The following is a 24,407-nucleotide window of genomic DNA, read 5'->3' as shown; positions in this document are numbered from 1 at the left end:
CAAACCTAAGATGGCTGTTAAATCTTTAATCAGTTAGAAAGGATTGAAATGTAAATCCCAGAATTTCTTTCAAGTCATTGTTCCAAGGTAACTAAAGGTTTTATCAATTCCCTTGTTTAGAACCTGGCTGTATATCAACTTGGAGTCATACTGGTTTTATTTCCAAAATAGGAATTTATAAAATGCAACATTGACTGTCTACAAATTGTGTGCTTTTTGAACCAAATAGAATGTATCTGCAATTATAAATCTTCAAATGCAAATTCACCCCGTGTGTGTGTGTGTGTGTGTGTGTGTGTGTGTGCATGCGCACATGTGAGAGAGAGAGTGAGAGACAGAGAGAGAGAATGTGTGTGTTTGTGTGTGTGTGTGAGGGAGAGAGTGTGTGTGTGTGTGTCTGTGTGTGCGCGCGCACGCGTGTGCATGTGTGTGTGTGTATGCTCTCGTGAGGGAGAGAGAATGTGTTGCTTGAGAGACAGAGTATGTGTGTGTGCGCTTGCGTGTATGTGTGTGTGTGCTCTCGTGAGGGAGTGAGAATATGTGTGCTTGAGAGACAGAGTGTGTGAGTGTACATGTGCGTGTGTGTGAGAAAGAGTGTGTTTGTGTGAGAGAGTGTGTGTGTATGAATGTGTGTGTGTATGTGTGAGAGTGTGTGTGAGTGTGTGTGTGAGTGTGTGTGTGTGTGTGCATGTGAGGGAGAGAGAGAGAAAGTGTGTGTGTGTGTGCGTGTGTGCTCGTGCGTGTGTGTGTGTGTGCTCTCGTGAGGGAGAGACAATGTGTGTGCTTGAGAGACAGAGTGTGTGTGTGTGCGCGCATGTGTGTGTGTGTGTGTGAGAGTGTGTGTGTGAGAGAGAGTGTACAGTGTGGTGGGGGTCACCTATAGTGTGACACGAACCCAAGGTCCCGGTTGGGGCCGTCCTCATGGTTACTGAACCTGGCTATCAGCCTGTGCTCATCAACTGTGCGTTGTCGTGTATCCCGAAGTCCGCCTTGCGGGACGTTTACCCATCGAGGCCAAATACACTCTATTTTGTTCAAAAGCACACAATTTGTAGGCAGTCAATATGGCATTTTATAAATTCCTACTTTGGAAATAAAACCAGTCTGACTCCTGGGATACATAGCCAGGTTCTAAACAAGGCCTCACACCTAAAATGCATTGTCTGACCTGGGATGGCACCTCTGGTATACTGAGGGAACTAATAAAACCTTCAGTTATCTTGGGGCAGTGACTTGAAAGAAATTCTGGGATTTGTATATTAATCCTTTCTAACTGATTAAAGATTTAACAGCCATCTTAGGTTTGTTCAATATATTTGCATCAGTTCTATGACCATTTGATCTTTTGCTTATAAATTCCATGTCTGATGCCACCTTTCTCACTGACACCCGAAGAAGGAGTGAGGCTCTGAAAGCTCGTGTTTTCAAATAAATCTGTTGGACTATAAGCTGGTGTCGTGTGACTTCTGACCTTGTCCACCCCGGTCCAACACCGGCACCTCCACATCGAAACCAGAGGGCATAGGTTTGTAAGGCGAGAGAGGAAAGGTTTAAGAGGGACCTGAAGGATAACTTTTTCGCACAGAGGGTGGTACATATGTAGAATGAGCTGCCAGAGGAAGTGTAGAGGCCGGTACAGTTGCAACATTTAAAAGACATTTGAGCAGGTCCATGCATAGGAAAGGTTGAGAGGGATATGGACCAAACATAGACAAATGGGACTAGTTTAGTTTGGGAAACCTGGTCAGCATGGAAGAGTTGGGTCTGTTTCCCTGTTGAATGACTCTATGATCTCACTTAACACTCAAGGGAATACAAGCCAAATTTGTGCGACTTGTTCTCACAACATAACCCTTTAGCCCCCATTATTCCAGTAAATCTGTACTGCCTACTCTCTGAAGCTATTACACTGTCTCTGAGGCCTGGATCCTAAACATAATGACAGTAATACCTGGTGTCTGACCAAAAGTAATAAAACCAAAAGCTTAACTTTCCATGGAATCAGTCCCTTGGAGAGAAAGGCAAATATTTCATTGTTCTTTTTTATCTGGTTACCTACTCCTGACCTTATAATGTAGGAAAAGTCGTAGATGAAGCTACTGACAATGGCTGTACCTAGGACGGTGCCCAGAGGAGCTTCTGGGACTGAGATGATTGGCAAAGACACACTTTTGCGTTCAGTGTGATTGCAGCCAGTGGAAAACATTCACCCGGTTCCCAAGGACTGCAGTACGGCTGGATTATTTGACACAGCCCTCAGTCAAATGCTGCCTTGTTGGCAAGACAAGCCACCATCATCCTGACCTCTAGAAACAATCATTTTGTCCATGTTTGGACCAAGGTAACAATGATGCCTGGAGCCAAGTGGTTCTGGAGGAAACTGAACTGAGCACCAGCAAGCAGAATGAAGGGTCTTCTTGATTGCAACCTTAACTAAAGTGATTATAGTTAAGTCCAAACTGAACTGCAGTTCAGTAACTACTCCATGTCTTTAAGGAACTTCCTAGAATTTAGTTACATCATGCTACCAGAGAGGCAACAAAATCTAAATTGCATTCAGGTAACAAATTTCGTGACCTACAGACTTCCCAAAGTATGTTTTTCTGTGATGTGTAGTCACCATACAGGAAATGTAGCAAACTTCAAAAAGCAGAATGTGATCATGGCCATAGCAGGGATGATTTAGCATCTTATTTGAAAGATACAACACCTCCATTGGTGTAGCTTTCTCTCAGTACAACAATGAACTGTTGGCCTAGATTGTGTCTGCAGGTTTACATGGACTTTAGTTAAAGCCTTTGAAAAGGTTCTGCATGGCAGGCTAATTAGTAAACCTAGATCACATGGGATTCAGGGTGAGCTTGCCAATTGGATACAAAATTAGCTTAACGGCAGGAGACAGAGGGTGGAGGTGGAGAGTTGTTTTTTGCACTGGAGGCCTGTGACCAGTGGTGTTCCACAGGGATCAGTACTGGGTCCTTTTTGGTTTGTCATTGATATAAACGATTTAGATGAGAATATAGGAAGCATGGTAAGTTTGTGGATGATACGAAAGTTGGTGATATAGTCGACAGTGAAGAATGTTGTCTAAGATTACAAAGAGGTCTTGATCAATTGGGTCTTGATCAATTGGATAAATGCGAGGGATTGCATTTTGGTAAAACAAACAAGGGTAGGACTTATACAATCAACGGTAGGGCCATGGGTCATGCTGTAGAACAGAGACACCTAGGAGTTAAGGTACATATTTATTTATAATCTGAGTCATGGGTAGATGGGGTGGTTAAGAAGGTGTTTAGCATGCTTGCTTTCATTGGTCAGACCTTTGAGTACAGGAGTTGGAATGTCATGTTAAGATTGTACAGAACGTTGGCGAGGCCTCTTCTGGAGTATAGTATGCAGTTCTGGTCTCCCTGTTGTAGGAAGGATTTTATTAAGCTGGAGATGGTTCAGAAAAGATTTACCAGGATGTTGCCAGGAATGGAGGGTTTGAGTTATAAAAGTAGGCTGGATAGGCTGGGACTTATTTCACTGGACCGTAGGATGTTGAGGAGTGATCTTATAGAGGTTTATAAAATCATGAGGGGCATAGATAAGGTGAGCAGCAAGGGTCTTTTCCCTAGGGTGGGAGAGTTCAAAACTTAAGGTGAGAGGAGAAAGATTTAGAAAGGACATGAGGGGCAACCTTTTACACAGAGAGTGGTTCTTGTGTGGAATGAACTGCCAGAGGAAGTGGTGGATGCAGGTACAGTTACAATGTTTAAAGGACATTTGGATAAGTTCATGAATTGGAAAGGTTTGGAGGGATATGAGCTAAACACAGGTAAGTGGGACTAGTTTAGTTTGGGGACATGGTTGGTGTGGACTCATTGGACCAAAGGGTTTGTTTCCATGCTGTATGACTCTATGATTCTACAAGTCACGAGAGTGGGGCTTGAAATTCTCTGACAGGAGTGACAGCATCATCCATTGACTCTAGAGATGGAAACCAACTGGTTGACTATTCCATTCTGTATCACGCTATTACTGTTTGCTCTAAGTTTCCTATCTAGCTCGCTCTGTACATGAGCAATTTCATGATTTATGTCCAAGTGGCCAACTTCCAAACCTAGTAGCATCTGCAATCACAGACTAGACCTTCACCTTTATTGGTGATATACTGGATTGTGGATGTGCCCAATATGTGGCAAAGTACAACTACATACACTACCATCCCTTACAATCTTCTGAGAAAACCGAGTAAATAGCTAAGGCCCACAGTGCCAGGCAGCAACTTAAGTTTGAAAGTGGCAGATGGTAGAAGAAGCGGGTAGGTTGACCTGTCATCTTGAGATCCTAAAAAGGGAAGAATTATGGTAGGAGGTTGCGCAACAAATCTTGTAATTAGATCACAATATTTGAAACAAAGTAAATGAGCTTGAAGCTCATAGGGGTTGAGAAACTTATCAGCCATGATTAAATGGTGGAGTGGATTGAAAGGGCCGAATGGCCTAATTCTGCTGCTATATCTCATGGTCTTACAGATGAATGAGCTGTAGAACTCATTTTGTGCAGGGTTGGAGAATCTGTCTGATGTAGTCACAGATTGCAACAAAGATCCTGCACCCTGTTTGTCAAATAACAGTGGAATACACAAATACAGGATGGGCGTCCAAGATCCTCCCAACCCCTCCCAAAGCCTATAACATTAAACACAACAAAAACAGAAATTGCTGGAGAAGATCAGCTGCTCTGGCAGCATCTGTGAACAGAAATCAGAGTTAATGTTTTGGGGCCGGTGACTCTTCCTCAGAATTTTGTTTCCGATTTACAGTATCCGCAGTTCTTTCAGTTCCAATAGCCTTAAATTCTGCCCCAAGTCACAGATTCCCATCTATTTCACCTTCTCTCACAAATCCACTCATGTCTTAATTTCAAAACCCTCTCCAGGAGTGGCATGGTGGCTCAGTGGTTAGCACAGCCGCCTCACAGCACCAGGGACCCAGTTCAATTTCACCCTCAGGTGACTGTCTGTGTGGTATTTGCATGTTCTCCCCGTGTCTACATGGGTTTCCTCCGGGTGCTCCGGTTTCCTCCCACAGTCCAAAGATATGCCGGCTAGGTGGATTAGCCATGCTAAATTGCCCATAGTACCTACGGGTGTTTGGGTTAGACATAGGAAATGCAGGGGTAGGGGAATGACTCTGGGCGGAATGCTCTTCAGAGGGGCAGTATGGACTTGTTGGGCCGAATGGCCTGTTTCCACACTGTAGTGATTCTAATTCTAATTCTTTATTTGTATGTACTCCCTGCAGAGGCAGCTTAAGTATCCAGAAAATAGGAAGGACCAAGAGAGGAAGTACTTTAAAAGATTGCACTGGATTCAGCTCTGAGTTTCCATGCTTGAACATCACACATTGCCAAGGAGAAAGGATACAAGATTTTGGTGCATGCATTTCAGAACCTATTATCGTACATGTTGGGAGAGTTGTTTCTCGTACAGCCAGGTGTAAAGTACTGTACCCTGTAATGCCAATGGACATGAACAGTGAAGGTAGGAAGAATTGAAAGAATGTAGGACACCAGATACAGCAATGTATAGCAGAATGAGGAAGTAAAGGATGATTCACAAGATGTTTTCCACCTCACATGTCTGCACATCTCCTTGACTTGAGTTTCAGATGTAGGTTTTTATGCTGTCACTGGGGAGCAGGATATACATAGGACAGAGCTAACCATTTGCCTGCAGATTGCATTGAAAAGTGTGAGCCAAGAACAAGGCATGCTGGCTATACAGACATCCACAGTTCATGAGATTGGAGAACCAGGGAACTAGCAGTGAAGTGTCCAACTGGAAAGCTCAGAGCGGGACTCTGGCAGAGACATGGAGAGGGCTGGAAAGCCGGGAGTGGGACTCTAGCAGAAATATGGCGAAGGTTGGAAAGCCCGGAGTGGGACTCTAGCAGAGGCATGGAAAGGGTTGGAAAGCCCGGAGTGGGACTCTAGCGGAGGAATGGAAAGTTGGACTCTCTTAAGTTATTTCTTTTCTTATCTTTTTCTAAGTTAATGTGAATGGCGCCATGTATTTACGGTGAAGATACACACTTTTCACAGTATTTTTACATTGAATACATGTGACAATAAATGATTCAATTCAATTCAAAGTAGAAGACTGGGAAACGAACAAAACCATCCTACAAGGTCGTCCATTGATCTAATCATGGCAACACAGCCCACACCGTAAACCACAAGAGCTAGACTTGAGATGAAATTATTGGCACGAACCCATTCTCTGATACTAGGCTCTCCATGTAAATGCAACTTGACTTTCTTTGCAATAAAACTTTTAAACATGCCTGAGTTTAAGCTGCTCTCTCTGAAGGGGTGACCTTATAGAGGTTTATAAAACCACGAGGGGCATGGATAGGGTGAATAGCCAAGGTTTTTTTCCCCAGGATGGGGGGAGTCCAAAACTCGATGGGCATAGGTTTAAGGTGAGATGGGAGAAATTTAAAAGGGACCTGAGGGGTAACTTTTTCACGCAGAGGGTGGTGCGTGTATGGAATGAGCTGCCAGAGGAAGTGGTGGAGGCTGGTACAATTACAACATTTAAAAGGCATCTGGATGGGTACATGAATAGGAAAGGGATTAGAGGGATATGGGCCAAATGCTGGCAAATGGGTCTAAGCCAGATTGGGATGTCTGGGTGGGACAATTTGGACCAAAGGGTCTGTTTCCGCGCTGTTTGACACTATGACTGACAGTGACATTTTACTCAGTCACTTTCCCCTGAAGCACCTGGCGTTGTTTTATTCAATTAAGGCACAATGTAAATATAAGCTATTGTCCACTGATTTGTGTCTGAGCTAGATGGTTACAGGGTAAAGTCCCACAATAGAGCCGAGACTACCATATATAGATGAGGGAACGGTGCAATTTTCCGATAGCTCCTTTGTTGGGAGTAATCCCCATTCTGAAGGACACAATAAGGCTCAGAGCCTATCTTCTCACACAGATGGGGTTAGAACCTTTGCTATTTGACGAAGAGCAGTAAATTCTCCTTGTTTCTGGGCCAACCTGCCTCACAACATCATCACAAACCCTTGGTGAGTGTAACTGGTTCATCCAGGTGGACCTCATAGAAGAGGAGTTCCCTGATTGGGGCTGCTGACCTGGGGCCAATCAGGGAGCCCTGGCTGTCAGATATAAACAGGAGTGTCAGAGGTTCTGCTCACTCTGAGAGCTGGCTTTGAAGGAACTGGATCAGTGTCAAGGCCTCTCGCTGTGTAAATAAAAGGTGACTCGGGGACAGGATACCAGCCTCTGCGGAGTGATTTCAGCAAGGGGTGTGACAATAACTTATTATCTACTCCCAGAGCTGTTTGTTTACACTCGAATCACCATTCTATTTGTCACATCTGAATGGCTCCCAAACAGTGTCATTTTTTTCTGTGAATGTGTTTCTCCTGTTGGCTTTAATTCACTGAGTGTTCACTTCTATGCATTTTCTCACAAGCTGCCCTCACGTAACTGGAACTCTATTTGTGCTTTCAGTAGATAAGATTCCCAGAAGAGTGGCATAGGCGATTCTAAATAAACTCTGATTTTCAGTTTTTCCAGGAAGGTTAGGTGCTAGTGTTGTCTCTTATCTTGCTACTAAATGAAGCCATTTGTGGTTAGCTTTAGAGCTAAGGCCTTGAACTTGATGCAAGTGTCAGTCCTTTGGGAGTTTGAAGGCTTGTACTGTTACCCTCCTGTTTGTATATGACCCACCTCTTGGTCATCGAGTCATTGAGTGATACGGCACAGAAACAGACTCTTCAGTCCAACCAGTCCATACTAAATATAATCCCAAACTAAAATAGTCCCACCTGCATGATCCTGGTCCATATCCCTCCAAACCTTTCATATTCATCTACTTGTCTAAGTGTCTTTTAAACTTTGTAACTGTGCCCACATCTACCACATTCTCAGGGAGTTCATTCTACACACAAACCACTCTCTGCGTAAAGAAATTTGCCCCTCATGTCTTTTTTAAAACTCTCTCCTCTCATCCTAAAAATTTTCCCCCTAGACTTGAAATCCCCCATCCTAGGGGACAGAAAATTACCATCAAATCTATCTATATCCCTCATAATTTTATAAACTTCTATAAGCTGGGAAAAAGTCCCAGCTTATCCAGCCTTTCTTTTAATCAAACCTTCCATACCCAGCAACATCCTGGTAAATCTCTTCTGAACCTTCTCCAGCTTAATAATATCCCTCTCATAACTGGGTGACCAGAACTGGACACAGCCTTGAACATTCTGAATGACTGAACTCCCTGGACCTTCTGGGCCAGTGAATCCCAAAGATTCCAGTTGTTCTTCATTTCAGTCCTAAATGATTGAGATGTCTCCTAACTAGCATAAGAGTAAACTGTTGCCACCCAAAATATGAACTAATGTCACCTTTTTCCAATAACATGGAGTGCTGCATTGGATTGTGACAGCGCAGGAGGGGAATTCAAAGGATAATTGTCAGTAAACAATTTGTACACATTCAGGAAGGCAGCAGGCTGAGAGCGCAGATTCAGGGCTGTCTTGAAGTGCTAAGAATCCTTATGATACATGAGGAAGAGGTGCCAACGTGGACAGTATATTGCATATGTCTAAGAAACCCCCAATCGGTCTAATGGTAAGATTGGTACATTGTAAATTTGGGGTCAAATCCACCTCTGACCTCTCAACACCATCACATTAGTACCCTAAAGTGCATCTACCTCAAAATTAATTCCCTTTAATAAGACGTAAATCCACCTCCTTTTTCTAAAAATACTTCAACTTGTCACTCCTTCCCAGATGAGGACCTTATAAAAACATAAGCTCCTCAGAATTAAGAGCAGGAGTAGGCCATTCGGAATACTCCCCACTTGCCTGGATAAGCACAGCCCAAACAACCCTCAAGAAACTCGACTCTATCCAGGACAAAGCAGCTCCCGCTTGATTGGCACCACATCCACAAACATCCCACTCCCTCCACCACTGACACTCGGTAGCAGCAGTGTGTGCCATCTACAAGATGCATTGCAGAAACCTCACCAAAGGTCCTCAGACAGCACCTTCCAAACCCACGACCACTTCTATCTAGAAGATCAAGGGCAGTAGATACACGGAAACACCACCCCTCTGCAAGTTCCCCTCTGAGCTTGGAATCCCAACTTGGAAATATATCGCCGTTCCTTCAGTGTCGCTGGGTCAGAATCCTGGAATTCCCTCCCTAAGGGCATTGTGGGTCAACCCACAGCACATGGACTGCAGCGGTTCAAGAAGGCAGTTCACCCCCACCTTCTCAAGGGGGCAACTAGGGACGGGCAGTAAAAGCTGGGCCCAGCCAGCGATGCCCACATCCCAAAAATGAATGAAAGAAACGGAGCCTATCCACCTTTCAATAAGATCATAGTCTGACTCAAAACATTAACTCTGTTTCTCTCTCCACAGACACTTCCAGGCCTGCTGAGTTTCTCTAGCACTTTCTGTTTTTAGTTCACTCTCCATCTGATTGCAGCTTTAACCGCATTCCTACTTGCTCCTAGCTCCTTTTGTCTCCTGTGACAGGACCACCTTGTCAATGAATATAGGCCCAATCTGCTTATCCTTTATTCATAAGACAAGCCCTTTTATCTCAGGAATCAGGTATACAGATCTTCACTGAACTGTTTCTCAGACTCGTATATCCTTTTAAAATTGGGTGTCAAAACTGTACACAGGTGTGAGCTCCTGAATGCCCTGTACAGTTACAGCAAGATTTCCCTACTTTTATATTCCATTCTGGTTGGAAAAAAGGCCGACATGAAATTTGCTTTCCTAATAATTTGTTTCCTAATAATTTTGTATGATTCCTGTATAAGGATAATCAAATCCGTCTGTATCACTGCATTCTCTATCCTTCTCCATTTAAATACTGTTCTGTTTTTCTGTTCTTCCTGTCAAAATTGACGTTATATTTTCTTACATTAGACGCCACCTGCCAAATTTGATTCCATATGATTTGTTACACTTGCAGATTCCCTGCAACATTTCTGCAAACTTGCTTCCAACCTACTTTTGTAACATCCCTGCGTTTGGCTACAGTAGTTGGGTCCCTTCATTGAAGACATCCTTTCAGGAATAAAACTTTAATACGAGGGGGAGAAAACTTTCCTGATGATAACATCTTTCCGTACATTAGGGGCATGCTTTGAAATGCAAATAGTTGTATTTTCTGCATAAATAGAGATGTATTTCTGTACAAAGCGTGGAAATCCTTCTACCCAGTTCGTACAAAATGGCACCAAGCTGAAATATTGACTCTTTTTTCTCTCTCCGCAATTGCTTTTTGCCAGAATGTTCTGCTTTTCCTCTGGGAGGGATCCATCCCTTTTCGTTGGGCATCTTGCCCCTTGATCACCTCATCTCACTCTTCACAGGAAAACCTAATGTCTCTTCCTCTGGATCAGGCAGTTCGGAGGTCACTGGTGGGTCTTTCTCTGAAATTGGCACCCACCCTCCTCCCCGTGGAGAAGAGGTGGTGGGTGGGTGAGCACGGGGAGGCAGAATTTCTGCCCAGCGAGAATGGGCAACCAAACAGAGGCTTGCAATTCACACCCTGGGTAGCGCCACAGAGAAGGCTGGTGGATGTCACCGCAGGACTATAAAGAAAACATCTTGAGAACCCAAGTATCAGGTAGGTGCCTTGTGGGTTGGGGACGGGGTTAGGTTTACGGTTGGGTTGGAATTAAATAGAGGGTAGCACTCCGTGGTTAACCCCTGCCCTCTGTCCTGTCCCTCAATTGTCCTGTTCCAAATTGGCATGGAGCGAGCTCTCCCCTCCCCCTAGGTCAACAACTGGCAAAAGCTGTTCAAATTAGCAGAGCTTGTCCACTCTTGCTACTGAGCTTGGGATAACCACTGAAAGGGTCATCATTATTGAATGGCCAATAAGATTCAAATATATTCCCGCTGAGGTGGGACTGGGGGGTCATCTATTACTGGAAGTTTGGACAGTTTGGGCCAACACCCATTGGAGTTCAGAAGAATGAGAGGTGATCTGATCAAATTTAAGATTGTGTAGCAATTTGGGAGCACGAATACCAGAAGGGCATTTCCCATTTGCGGGAGAGACTAGCGTTAGGGGGCAAATTTGATAAATAAGGGCTCCCTCACAGAAGACAGAGATGAAGAAGATTTTTTTTTCACTTAGGGCATCATGAATCTTTGAAGCTTTCTTCCCCAGAGAATGGTGGAGGTGTGGGGTTGTAGAGTATTTTCAAAGCAGATTCAGAAACGTTCTTGACGAATGAGGGAGTCAGTGGCTAGCATCAGAAACTGAACATGAGCTTAATGGAGGGGCTGAATGGCCTACTCCTTTTCCTATTTTGTACGGATTCATATGTTTGATGCAAATCCAGTCAGTTTTCCCACAATGGAATAAATATTCACTGAAAACCCACTTTGACAGGCCTTTGTTTTGCTTGCTGTGGTTTTATTTACTAGCTGGTTAGAAGGCCACATTAACTCCAGCACCATTTCCTCATCACTATTTCTTTCAATGTGTACATATCCCAGGGCAGGGTGCTTTCAAATTCAGTTTGTGGAGATAAGATTGCTTCTCAGAAATAAGAGATTCCAGGACCACCTTGTTTTCCAGTTTTTTTTCCAAGTAGCGCCTATACTCCTATTGCCACTTATCTATCAACAGCCAGCTCCTGTGCTGATGATATGAGCACATGGGGCTTGACATCAGCTGTGACTTATTAGTAAACCAGCTCTCAGACATCAGGCTGATGAACCCGACCGTTCGCACTCGCTCATGGGTTTCTCAAGGAGATGCATCAGGAGGTCATAGCCCTACAGTCATACAGCACAGGAACAGATCGTAGATGTTGCTGTGATCGCCGAGCTGGGAGGTTTGATAGCAGATGTTTCACACCCTTACTAGGTGACATCCTCGGTGCTGTGGAGCCTCCTGTGAAACAATGTTGTCCAGTGCCATATAAAATTTGAACTGGCACTAGACAACATCGCTTCACAGGAGGCTCCACAGCACCGAGGATGTCAATTATAAGGGGACAAAACGTCTGCTATCAAACCTCACAGCTTGGCGAACACACCAACACCTACAACCAGCACCTGAGCTACTAATTTTCACTCAAACCCTTCAGGAACAGACCCTTCAGTCCAACCTGTCCACGCTAACCATAATCCCAAACTAAACTAGTCCCACCTGCCTGCTCCTGGCCCATATCCCTCCAAACCTTCCCCATTCATGTACTTATCCAAATGTCTCCTACACATTATAACTGTACCCGCATCCACCACTTCCTCTGGAAATGCATTCCACACACGATCCACTCTCTGTGGAAAAATAGTTGCGCCTCATGTTTTTTTAAAATCTTTCTCCTCTCACCTTAAAAACATGCTCTCTAGTTTTGAACTGCCAAACCTTCGGGAAAAGATCCTTGAAATTCACCCTATCAATGCCCCTCATAATTTTATAAACCTCTATAAGGTCACCCCTCAGCCTCCTACACTCCAGGAAAAAAAGTCCCAACCTATCCAATCCCTCCTTCTAACTCAAACCCTCCAATCCCAGCAATGCCTTGGTAAATCTTTTCTGAACCCTCTCCAGTTTAATAATATCCTTCCTATAGCAGGTTGATGTGTGCTTCATGCATTACTGCATGTGGGATCTTGCTGTGCACAAAGAGGCCAAATCCTTTGGTGATGTTTAGACAGTAACTCGGCTTTGAAATTAGTTCATTGGTGATGACGCTCGTTGGGAAGTCCCCAAGGTTCTAAAGCTTCAAACCACCCAGCCCTCCCTCGCCACCCCCTAACTGTATCCCCCTTATTCCCTTTAACCCCTTCCACCTCTCCTGCCAAGCCCGTCCTCAACCCCTCACCCCCACACCCCCTCAATGCCCCCTCACCCCAACCCCTCACCCAACACCAACTTTCCCCACACTCCCTCAACCCCTCTACCTCACCGCCTCCTCATCCTCTCTTCTCCAAACCCCCTCAACCTCTAGCTCACACCCCCAAATCCCTCAACCTCCCATTCAGCCCTCAACCTCACCCTCACCCTCACAAACCCCTCACTTCATGCCCCCCCCGTCAATAACACCCTTCACCCACCCTTCCCTCGCAAAATGTTCCCAAGGAAACCTCACCCAGTGCCCCTGACTTACTTTTTACCTGCGGCATTGCTAATTTGCCTTCTACAAATAATTACCAAATTCTCCTTTTAAAGTCTTGGTTATGTCTGGCTCTGCCACACTCTCTGGCAGTACATTCCAGTCCTAACTATTCGCTGCATCAGACAGCACGGTGCCTCATGCTGCAAACCTTTCATCAATGTCCAGCAGTTCTATTTTCTTCCACCATTAAAAACTGTTTTCTCTCACTCCTAATATTGGAACCCACCTTTTAACACAAAATAGCTGGTTTGATCAGCACACTTCAACATCTACTCCCTCCGCCACCAACGCTCAGTCACAACAATGTGTGCCCTCTACAAGATCCACTAGAGCAACTTATCAAGGCTTCTAAGACAGCACCTGCCAAACCCATGATCTCTACCATCTTGAAGGACAAGGGCAGCAGATACATGAGAATACGATCCAGCAAGTTCCCCTCCGAGCCACTACCATCCTGATTTGGAAATATCTCACCGTTCTTTCACTACGTCAAACTCCTAGAATTTCCTCCCTAACAGCATTGTAGGTGTCCCCTACAATCACACAAACTGCCAAAGGCAGCTCGCTACCTCCTTCACACTGGGCATCTGGGAATGGACAGCAAGAAAGGGCATAGCCAGGTGGTAGCATGCCAACAGGGTGCTCAATTGAAGGTACCATCCATGTGTAGGGATAAGATTCCATGACTATTAATGAGCCCTCCCAGAGAGCTACCTGTGTAAATGTTGGGGAGTGAGACTCCATAAGTGGCACTTGCAGAGATACAGTGTGCACGCGATGGGCTGACTGGCCTCCTTTGACATTGGAAACCCCACTCTATGATTAATTTACTCAGACCACCTGGGGCACAGTGGTAATGTAATGTAACTCTGAATGGGTTCATCTGCCCCAATGTTGGAACCATAGAGTTGTACAGCACGGAAAGAGACCCTTTGGCCCAACTTGTCCATAATCTCAAACTGGACTAGTCCCATTTTCTTGCGCTTGGCCCATATCCCTCTAAGCCTTTCCTATTCATGTGCCTGTCCAAATATCTTTTACATTTTGTAACTGTACCTGCATCCACCATTTCCTCTGGCAGATCGTTCCATACACGTACCACCCTCTGCATAAAATCTTGCCCCTCTCACCTTAAACCTATGCTCTCTGGTTTTGAACTCCCCTACCCTGGGGAAAAGACCTTGGCTATTCACCCTATCCATGCCCTTCATGATTTTATGAACCTTTATAAGTTCAACCCTCAGCCTCCTACGCTCCAGTAAAAAAAAGTCCCAGTCTATCCAGCCTCTCCTTATAACTGAAACCCTCCAGTCCCAGCAACATCTTTTCTGCACTCTTTCTAATTTAGTAATATCCTTCCTTTAGCAGGGCAACCAGGACCAAACACAGAACTTCAAAGTGACCTCACCAATGCCCTGCACAACCACAACACGACGCTCCAATTCCTGTACTCAATATACCGACCAATGAAGGCAAGTGTACTAAATGTCTTTTTCACCACCCTGTCTACCTGTGTCATCACTTTCAAGGAGCTATGTACCTGCACGCCTGGGTCTCTCTGTTAGACAACACTTCCCAGGACCCTACCATTAACTGTGTATAAGTCCTGCCCTTGTTTGTTTTACCAAACTGCAACACCTCACATTTATCTAAATGAAACTCCGTCTGCCACTCATTAGCCCAGTGGCCCCTCTGATCAAGATCCCGTTGTACTGCTAGATAACCATCTTCACTGTAATTCTACCACCAATTTTGGTGTCATCTGCAAACTTGCTAACTATTCTTTGTACATTCTTATCCAAATCCTTTGTATAAGTGATCAAAAAAATAGGCCTGAAACGTCAGCCTTTCTGCTCCTATGATGCTGCTTGGCCTGCTGTGTTCATCCAGCTCTGCACCTTGTTGTCTCGGATTCTCCAGCATCAGCAGTTCCTACTATCTCTGACACAGCACTGATCACTACAGAACACCACAGGCCTCCAGTCTGAGCACAGCTCTCTACCACCACCCTCAGTCTCTACCGTCAAGCAATTTTACATTTAATTGATTAACTCTCCCTGTATCCCGTGTGATCTAACCTTACTAACCAGTCTACCATGCAGAACTTTGTTCAAGGCCTTGCTAAAGTCTTGGAAGCTGTTTTTATGAGCTTTTACTTTGAGAAACTCTATGCACTGTCTGTCATGGATATGGGGGTAGTCAACGGAAGTGTATCAATGGGGATGGTCAAGTACTTTGCAGGAGGGTCCACTCTCTGAGTGTCAGACCCTCTTGACCACAGCTACCCCCTTCTCCATGACCATGACACCTTTAAGTTGAGCCCAGCCCCAGCTGGTACTAGGAAGTGTGAGAGCTGGGCAAATTCATTGGTTAGGATGACAAATAACTTGCCATCACCCAAATAGAAAAACACATCTGGTTCACTAATGTCCTTTAGGGAAGGAAATCTGCCATCCTTACCCGGTCTGGGCTACAAGTGACTCCAGACCCATAGGAATGTTGTTGACTCTTGACTGCCCTCTGAAACGGTCTAGCAAGTTACTCAGTTCAATGACAACTAGGGACGGGCAACAAAATGCTGGTCTTGACAACAATTCCCACATCTCATTAAAAGAGTAAAGAGAAAAAAAACCAGCAATGTATGTTATAAATATGTTAATTGTGAAATGCTATAATCATCATGATTCACCATTTATTCAAAATATTTAAATATTTACCAAAGGATTTGGGCTAATGATATTGGAAGAAAACTTTTATACAACACATATTCTCACTATATATCAATAATTTTCTCAATAAAATATCTCTTCAGTCAACGCTTCCCTTCAAATCTGGCCTCAAGAGCAGGTCAGAGGCTAGGAAAACTGCAGAAGTAACACACCTCCTACCTCCCCACAAAGCCTGTCCACCATCTACAAGGCACAAGTCAGGTGTGTGATGGAATACTCCCCACTTGCCCTGGATGGGAGCTGCCCCAACAACACTCAAGAAGCTCGACACCACCCAGGACAAAGCAGCCCCCGCTTGATTGGCACCACATCCACAAACATTCACTCCCTCCACCACCGACGCTCAGTAACAGCAGTGTGTACCATCTACAAGATGCCCTGCAGAAATTCACCAAAGATCCTCAGACAGAACCTTCTAAACCCATGACCACTTCCATCTAGAAGGACAAGGGGCAGCAGATACATAGGAACACCACCACCTTCAAGTTCCCCTCCAAGCCACTCAACAACCTGACTTGGAAATTTACCACAACTGTCGCTGGGTCAAAATCCTGGAATTCCCTCCCTAAGGGCATTGTGGATCAACCCACAGCACATGGACTGCAGCAGTTCAAGAAGGCAGCTCACCCCCACCTTCTCAAGGGGGCAACTAGGGACGGGCAGTAAATGCTGGGCCCAGCCAGCGACGCCCACATCCCTCAAAAGAATAAAAAAAATTCAAGTGCTTTGCTTTGTAAATTGAAGCAGTAACTGAATTATAATGAAGCAACAATTAGGTGGATTGGCCATGTTAAGTTGCCCATAGTGTCCAGGGATGTGCAGGCTGGGAGGATTAGCCATGGGAAATGCAGGGTTACAGGGATAGGGTTAGGGGTTGGGTCTTGGTGGGATGCTCTTCGGAGGGTCAGTGCCGACCCGAAGGGCCAAATGGCCTGCTTCCACAGTGTAGGGATGCCATGCATCTATAATTCTAGTTCAGAAACAGCCTAATGGTCTGTACCAGTGCTTATAGACCACCCAAATTCTTTGGCATCGTTCTTCATCTCAGCCTATCGTTTCTCCTTCATGCACCTATCTAGCTTCATCTTAAAGACACCAATGTTGCATGGTTCAACTCCTACTTGTGGGATCAAGTTTTGCAAAATCTAAGCAAAAAGATTTATCCTTACCACTTCTCATCGACTTTGTGAAACCAATGGAAGTCCAAAGACTCGATTGTTTGGAAGTTGAGCTTATTTCCTTCTTGTGTTAAACTCAGACACAGTTTTCCCAATAAAATGCTGAAATTTGGATCTGTGGGCTTTGAATTATTATCTCAGAGAATGATGTTCCAAGGCAGATTGAGGCCAGGGTTCTTAAAACCTAGAGGCTGTTCCCAATCCTCCAAACTGCTCCTTCCAGCATTTAATGGAGAAGCTATCTTGTTACAGGAAACCTGGCATCTTCCTTTGTCTGCACTGTATTACCCAGAAATCCGCGGAGAAAACTTTTATTTTAGTAATCTGCCAAAAGTCTTGTCTTCTTGCCAGTTCCAAGTTCTGAGTGAAGAGCTGAAAATACGACTCCTGAGAGATCCAGTAGGCCAACATGCTGTTGAAGCCCTGATGGTTTTTCCCCAACATCAGAGACAATCTGAGACAGACTGGTGTATTTGGAAATGCAGCACTGCACTGCATTTGGACTTTGGACCAACTGGACTTGTCTGAAGCTGGCATGGACATCTCAATGCCTGGGTACAGTGGAGTGGTGGTTGCTGGGAGGTGCCCATTGCTCTTTTGGCCAACCTTTGTTGGCCATCCCTAATTGCCTTTGGGTTGAGTGCTTGCTCAGACAATACACAAAGCAGTTAAGAGTCAACACACTGCTCTGGGTCTCCTGTCATACGTTGACCAGGCCAGTTAAGGACTCAATGGAGGTTTATAAAATCATGAGGGGCATAGATAGGGTGAATAGCCGAGGTCTTTTCCCCAGGGTACTGGAGTCCAAAACTAGAGGGCATAGGTTTAAGGTGAGAGGGGAAAGATTTAAAAGGGACCAGAGGGGCAACTTTTTCACATAGAGGGTGATGCGGGTATAGAGCTGCCAGAGGAAGTGATGGAGACTGGTACAATTACAACATTTAAAAGGCATCTGGATGGGTACATGAATAAGAAGGGTTTAGAGGGATATGGGCCAAATGCTGGCAAATGGGATTTGATCAGTTTAGGATATCTGGTTGGCATAGGTGAGTTATACTGAAGGGTCTGTTTCCATGCTGCACATCTCTGTGACTCTGTGACTGGTAATAGTTAAGTTCCTGTGAAACAGGGATTTCAAATCTCACATCATGGTGGAATTCTGGGATTAGAAAGCTAGTCCAGTAACCAAGCAGCCCTTGTTACAAAGGCCCACCTGGTTCATTAATGTTCTTTAGGGAAGGACATCTGCTGTTCTTTCCTGGTCTGGCCTACATGTGACTCGAGGCGCACACCTATGTGACTGGCCCCTAATTACATCCAACAATGCCCACATCCCATTTAAGAACTTAAGACGAAAAGACAACTAAATGAAGCATCAGAAGAAGTTACTAAATTAATAAACAATCTAAAATTAATAAACAATAAAAGTCATAAGGTACATGGCTGAAAAATACATGATCAAAGAGGAGGCACAGACAAAATCTCAAAGTTCATAAAACCCTCTCCATTTATCTCCAAAGGCTCTGTGCAACTGACTCACCAGAAGGAGCTAGGAGGACACATGTTGTCAGGTTCAAGGTCAAAGGAGTCGATTTTTTCTCGTGTCGGTCCTCAAGAGAATGAGAGACAGAATCAAATTGGCTTTTTCTGAACTTTTGTGCGTGCACATATACTTTAATGGTCCCTTTCGGGTTGACGCACTCTCAACAGAAACGCTTTTCATTTCACCAAATTGCTGACAGCCTAAAACTGATTGTAAAAGTGACAAGACCAAGGGTTAAAAATTGTAAGCTGATTTACTGAATTAATGGAGCTTCACTGAGAGGTGTTTTGTCAATCATTATATGCCGCATGTACTGCACATACATGTGAACATAGAAACATAGAAGATAAGAGCAGGAGTAGGCCATTCGGCCCCTTGAGCCTGCTCTGCCATTCGATCATCGAGCTCAGTACCCTAATCCCACCCTCCCCCCAATATCCCATCATTCCATTAGCCACAATGGCTATATCTATCTCCTTTTTGAAAACACAAAGTTTTGACCTGAACCACTTTGTGTGGCAGAGAATCCCACATTCTCCCCACTCCCTGGGTGAAGACATTTCTCCTTATCTCAGTCCTAAACGGTTTACCCCTGTCCTTAAACTATTACCCCCACGTTCTGGACTACCCCATCATTGGGAACATCCCTCCTGTATCTAACCTGTCTAGTCCTGTTAGAATTTTATACGTTTCTATAAGATACCTCCTCATTCTTCTAACCTCCAGAGAATACAATCCTAACTGATTCAGTGTCTCCTCATACATCAGTCCTGCCTTCCCAGGAATCAGTCTGGTAATCTTTCACTGCACTCCCTCTGTAGCAAGAATATCCTTCCTCAGATACAGGGACCAGAACTGCACACAATACTCCAGGTGTGATCTCACCAAAGCCCTGTATTACCGCAGTGAGACGTCCCTGCTCCTGTACTCAAATCCTCTTGCTATGAAGGCCAATGTACATTCTGCCTTCTCTACTGCCTGCTGTACCTGCATGCTTACTTTCAGCGACTGGTGCACGAGGATCCCAGATCTCATCGGACATTCCTCTCTCTCGATTTACAACCATTCCAATAGTAATCTGCCTTCCTATTTCTGCTACCAAAAGTGGATAACCTCACTCCTAGAACACATTTGAAATGGAGTTATGGCCTGCAATACCACTTCCCCCGGTGATCCACATGGTACTGAATTACATTCCTCTTGAAAGCCGTCTTATCTTTTCCATTGGAACATGGGGTGACATCTGATAGACAACATCATCTGGATGCAATGTATGAAATAGAATAAAGCCAGCTTGCATTGATATAGCATCTGCAACAGATTTAATTGCCTCACCTTCACAACATTGGACATGGGGCCAGAGAAGGTGGTGATCGAACAGCTGATGAAGAGGTAGGTTTACAAGAGGCTTAAGAAGTAAATTTGCGAGGCCAGATTGGAGCAACTTTGATTTTCAAAGACTATTGCTTATTTCTCCCAGCATTGGTGATACAAATTATTGGGTTACCGGGGCTGATTTTGAATGTGTTCTGTTGTAACTGACTCCCTGTTCCCATTGGAGAAATTTCACCAGATTGAGTTCCAAGCAGGTACCCAGGAGCTGACCAGTGAAATTCTCGACGAATCACAAGCCTCGATGTTAAAGTGTCACCTTGCCAGAAGCTGCTGGCCAATTAGAGGCCATCAACTTCCGGGTCCTAGTGGAGTGTCCTGGATCAGAGCTGAGCTGGCCACATCCTTGCCCCACATTCTTGCCTCCAACTGGTCCTAGATTGGGCAAATAGAACACCCTCTCCCATTCCCAATATGGTAGGTAGCTTGCCTTAGCTTCCCAGACAAGAAACTAACCTCTTTTGCATCATGTTCTGGAATCCAAACTATACGAGGGATGTGATTGCACTGGAGAGGGTATTGCCTGGACTGGAGAGTTTCAGTTATTAGGGAGAGAATGGACAGCCTGGGGTTGTTTTCCTTAGAGCAGAGGAAATTAAGAGGGGTCATGATGGAGATGTCATAGATAGGGTAACAAGGTGTAGAGCTGGATGAACACAGCAGGCCAAGCAGCATCAGAGGAGCAGGAAGGCTGACGTTTCAGGCCTAGACCCTTCTTCCCCTTGATGGAGGGATCAATGACTGGGGTGGGGTGGCAGAGATTTAAGGGAAGGGGCAGGAGGTTTACAGGAGATGTGGGAAAAAACTTTATCTCCCAGAGGGTGGTGGGAATCTGGAACTCACTTCCTGTATGGATGGTAGAGGCAGAAACCTCATAAGATTGAAGAAATATTGAGACGTGTTCTTGTGCTGCCAAGTGCTGGGAAATGGAATTAGAATAGGTGGGCGTTTGTTTTTGACTTGATGGGCTGAAGGGTGTTTTTCTGTGTTCTAGGTCTCTATGATTCTGTGACTTCTCCCATCTATTGGAAAGGTAGATATTCAGGCCAGTTGGGAGTTGAGGCCTTGAAGTGGCCTTTTAGTGAATGGCCAGAATTGATGGTGAGTCGAAAAGGTCCCCAGTGGGACTTCCTGACCTGGCCCTTAGCTACTGAGTTGGTAAGAAAAGGGGTAAGTATTTCTCCAGGTCAAACTCACCCCATCATTCATCGTGCTCGCCATTTTACACTTGTGTTCCAGTGAGGAAAATTCTACATACAGAACATCAAGAAGCCATCACTATATCTCCGTCCCTCTGATTGGCAAAGCCAGGGAGATTCTGTGGCACAGCAGGCAATGTCCCTGCCTCTGGACCAGAAGCTCTGAGTTCAAGCCCCACTCCAGGACTTGGCGGTGAGGGAAAGTATGTCATAAGGTGGCCAAACAAGTTAATTATCAATCTGTTAGTCCTTCTGTTACATGTGGTAAGAGTAGGAATGGTTTCTGGTCAGCCAGACTGTGTGGTATCTGCAGTACTACAGCCTTCCCCATGTTAAAGGCATCGCATACAGCTCCTTTCTACAGGCCACACTCCATGGTAAGGCTCCTCCTTGATTCAAAGGACTCGCAGCAGAAAAGGATTTAGGTGAAGCCCTGGGCTACACTGTGAAAACACCTCGTGATCATAGTTACACTGCCCCGCAAGATATTCATAAGGAGCTGCTAGTTGCTAGGAGATGTCTGTCTCATAACATTAATCACTTAGCAGCTAATCAATGTCAAGAAGAGTCTATCATAGAATCCCTACAGCGTGGAAGCAAGCCATTCGGCCCATCAAGTCCACACTGACCCTCCAAAGGGCATCCCACCCCATCTCTGTATTTCTCATGGCTAACCCACCCTAGCCTGCACATCCCCAGACACTATGGACAATTTCCCATGGCCAATCCACCTAACCTGTACACCTTTGGACTGTGGGAGGAAACCGGAGCACCCGGAGGAAATAAACATTGACACAGGGAGAATATGCAAACTTCACACAGCTTGAGGGTGGAATCAAACCCTGGCTCTGTGAGGCACCAGTGCTAACCACTGAGCCATGAGACTTGCTCATAATAATATCACTGTATCATGACCCGATGGTATAAAGGCCTCAGTCCCCATCTTACTGGGGCCACTTGCAGCATGGCATTCAAAGGGAAGTATCAGGATTATCAGATTAATTGAACCCAGGTCCCTGGCTCTGTGAGGCAGCAGAATTTCCCACTGAGCCAACGTGCCATTCCTGGGCTGAGGGTAGAGGTTAGCTTTGGTGTTATACTGGCATTCATAAGAGAATTGATAGCAATGGGCATTTGACACCAAATCTCGTGGTAAACACAATGGTACAATTGCCAATCCCTGTATGGGCTGGCATTGTTTGTGATAGTGCAGATAGTCCTGGATTAGGGAGGTGGAGGGTCACTCAGAGATGGTTCCTGGCTGGGTAAGCAGTGGAAACTCATCAGAACTCTGGGTTTACGGTACATTGTTCAGATTGTCAAAGTCTAACAGCCACCTGTGTGCATTTGGTTAACCCCTTTCTGTCGTCAACCTGTCTCTATTCTACACATTTAGATTGGTGGTAATTATATTGGTAAGCAAAAACCCTGCCTGTTTAGATCCCTGTACACTTTAGGAGACTCTTAAGATTAAAGTGAGATAAAACTAGATAAACACGTGAAGGAAAATTAAATAGATGCAGCTGCATTGAGATGGGAAGGAAATGGTTGAGCATGGACCAGTTGAGTCAACTAGTCTATTGCTATACTTAAAAGTAGTTTCGCATTTTCTGAAGATATGATCATAACTGTTATAAGTCAGTTTTCACTTAAGTTCACAATCAATACATAATCCTTACTTTCATATAAAACTTTTAGAAGTTTATTCATAATTGCAAACATCTTACTGATAACAGATGCCCTACATGGGAGGTTTAGTGCTCACAAACATCAATAACAAATTAAAGAATGCCCCTTGCTACTTCATTGAAAGTAAAAGCACAATTTTTAAAAACAGGGTATCTGAAAAAGCTTTCATTTATATTGCCACAAAGGGAGAACATCGATGTATTTCCACCTTCATCCATCATGATGATAGGTTTCCATGCTTGTTTGATACATGGTAAGCCAAACATGAAATATGACATCGTTATTCCATTGAATGGTCTCAGTAACTCAATGGAAGTCATTCCCATTGGAGATGCCTTTCAGTGTGTTACCACCCTTATAGAGTCTGCTGTAGAGCTGCTAACTGCTTACTGAATGGTTATTGAGTATTTCCTGTGCAACTTTCATCTTTTTGTCTCTGTATTGTTCAATGGTTTTAAAGTAATGTTCCCATGTTTGGTCTCTGGCTACCCAACACCCACTGTGCATTGTACGTGGACTTTGGAGACTAACATAATCAAACACAGATCAATTAGACTATTGAACACTGCAGCCTCACCAGTAACAGCTATGACTTCAGATCCCACTCTTGCCAATTCTTTTCCTAAACTGTCTTCTCCTTTACACAATTATCTTATTTATTAAAATCCATCTCGTTGACTAGGCTTTGGTTAATCTCTCCTTCCACAGCTGTATCTATGGTGAAACACCTCCGCACATCTCTCACTGCTAAAGCTGCTTCACAAATGCAAATAGCTGCCATCCTCTCTGAAATGGAGGAACAGCAAATCGCAAACGAAAGCACAAGGGTCAAAACCAACACTACAACCAGTTAGTAATCTGCAGTGCAAACTTGAATATACAGGCACTATTGAAGGACACACAGGGAGAGGAGACAACCTTTCTGCCCCTGGATACTGCTCCCCCATTCGATGAGAACATGCTGACCTGAATCTTAACTCCATCTATCCACATGCCACGGTCTCTCAATCCCCTTGTCTCACTTTGTTATCACAAAACTCAAAGATATGATAAATCCTAAGGTAATCCTATAGGAAAAATGTTGTTAAACTTGAAAGGGTTCTGAAAAGATTTATAAGGATGTTGCCAGGGTTGGAGGGTTTGAGCTATAGGGAGAGGCTGAAGAGGCTGGGGCTATTTTCCTGGAGCATCGGAGGCTGAGGGGTGACCTTATAGAGGTTTATAAAACCATGAGGGGCATAGATAAGGTGAATGGCCTTTTTCCCAGGGTAGGGGAGTGCAAAACTATAGGGCATAGGTTTAAGGTGAGAGGGGAAAGATTTAAAAGGGATCTAAGGGGCAACTGTTTCATGCAGAGAGTGGTGCGTGTATGGAATGAGCTGCCAGAGGAAGTGGTGGAGACAGGTACAGTTACAACATTTAAAAAGCATCTGGATTGGTATATGAATAGGAAGGGTTTAGGGGGATATGAGCCAAATGCTG

General features: G+C 44.6%; 1 protein-coding gene across 5 annotated transcripts in view; it reads right to left on the bottom strand.

The window, feature by feature from the left end:
• Nucleotides 1-24,407, bottom strand: part of LOC109932969 (gremlin-1-like) — a 106,278-nt gene that overhangs the window by 63,906 nt on the left and 17,965 nt on the right. For 3 of the 5 annotated variants that reach the window (XM_048618409.1, XM_048618411.1, XM_048618412.1), the window contains one exon: nt 18,643-18,712. The exons of the other annotated variants lie outside the window; for them this stretch is intronic. In XM_048618409.1, coding sequence (XP_048474366.1) covers nt 18,643-18,712 — 70 coding nt within the window. The remainder of the gene's footprint in view (nt 1-18,642; nt 18,713-24,407) is intronic. 5 annotated transcript variants of the gene reach the window in all.

This window comes from Rhincodon typus, chromosome 39 (genome assembly GCF_021869965.1).
Source record: "Rhincodon typus isolate 14 chromosome 39, sRhiTyp1.1, whole genome shotgun sequence".
In the NCBI taxonomy this organism is placed as follows: domain Eukaryota; kingdom Metazoa; phylum Chordata; class Chondrichthyes; order Orectolobiformes; family Rhincodontidae; genus Rhincodon; species Rhincodon typus.
This window is presented reverse-complemented; position numbering and strand designations above follow the sequence as displayed.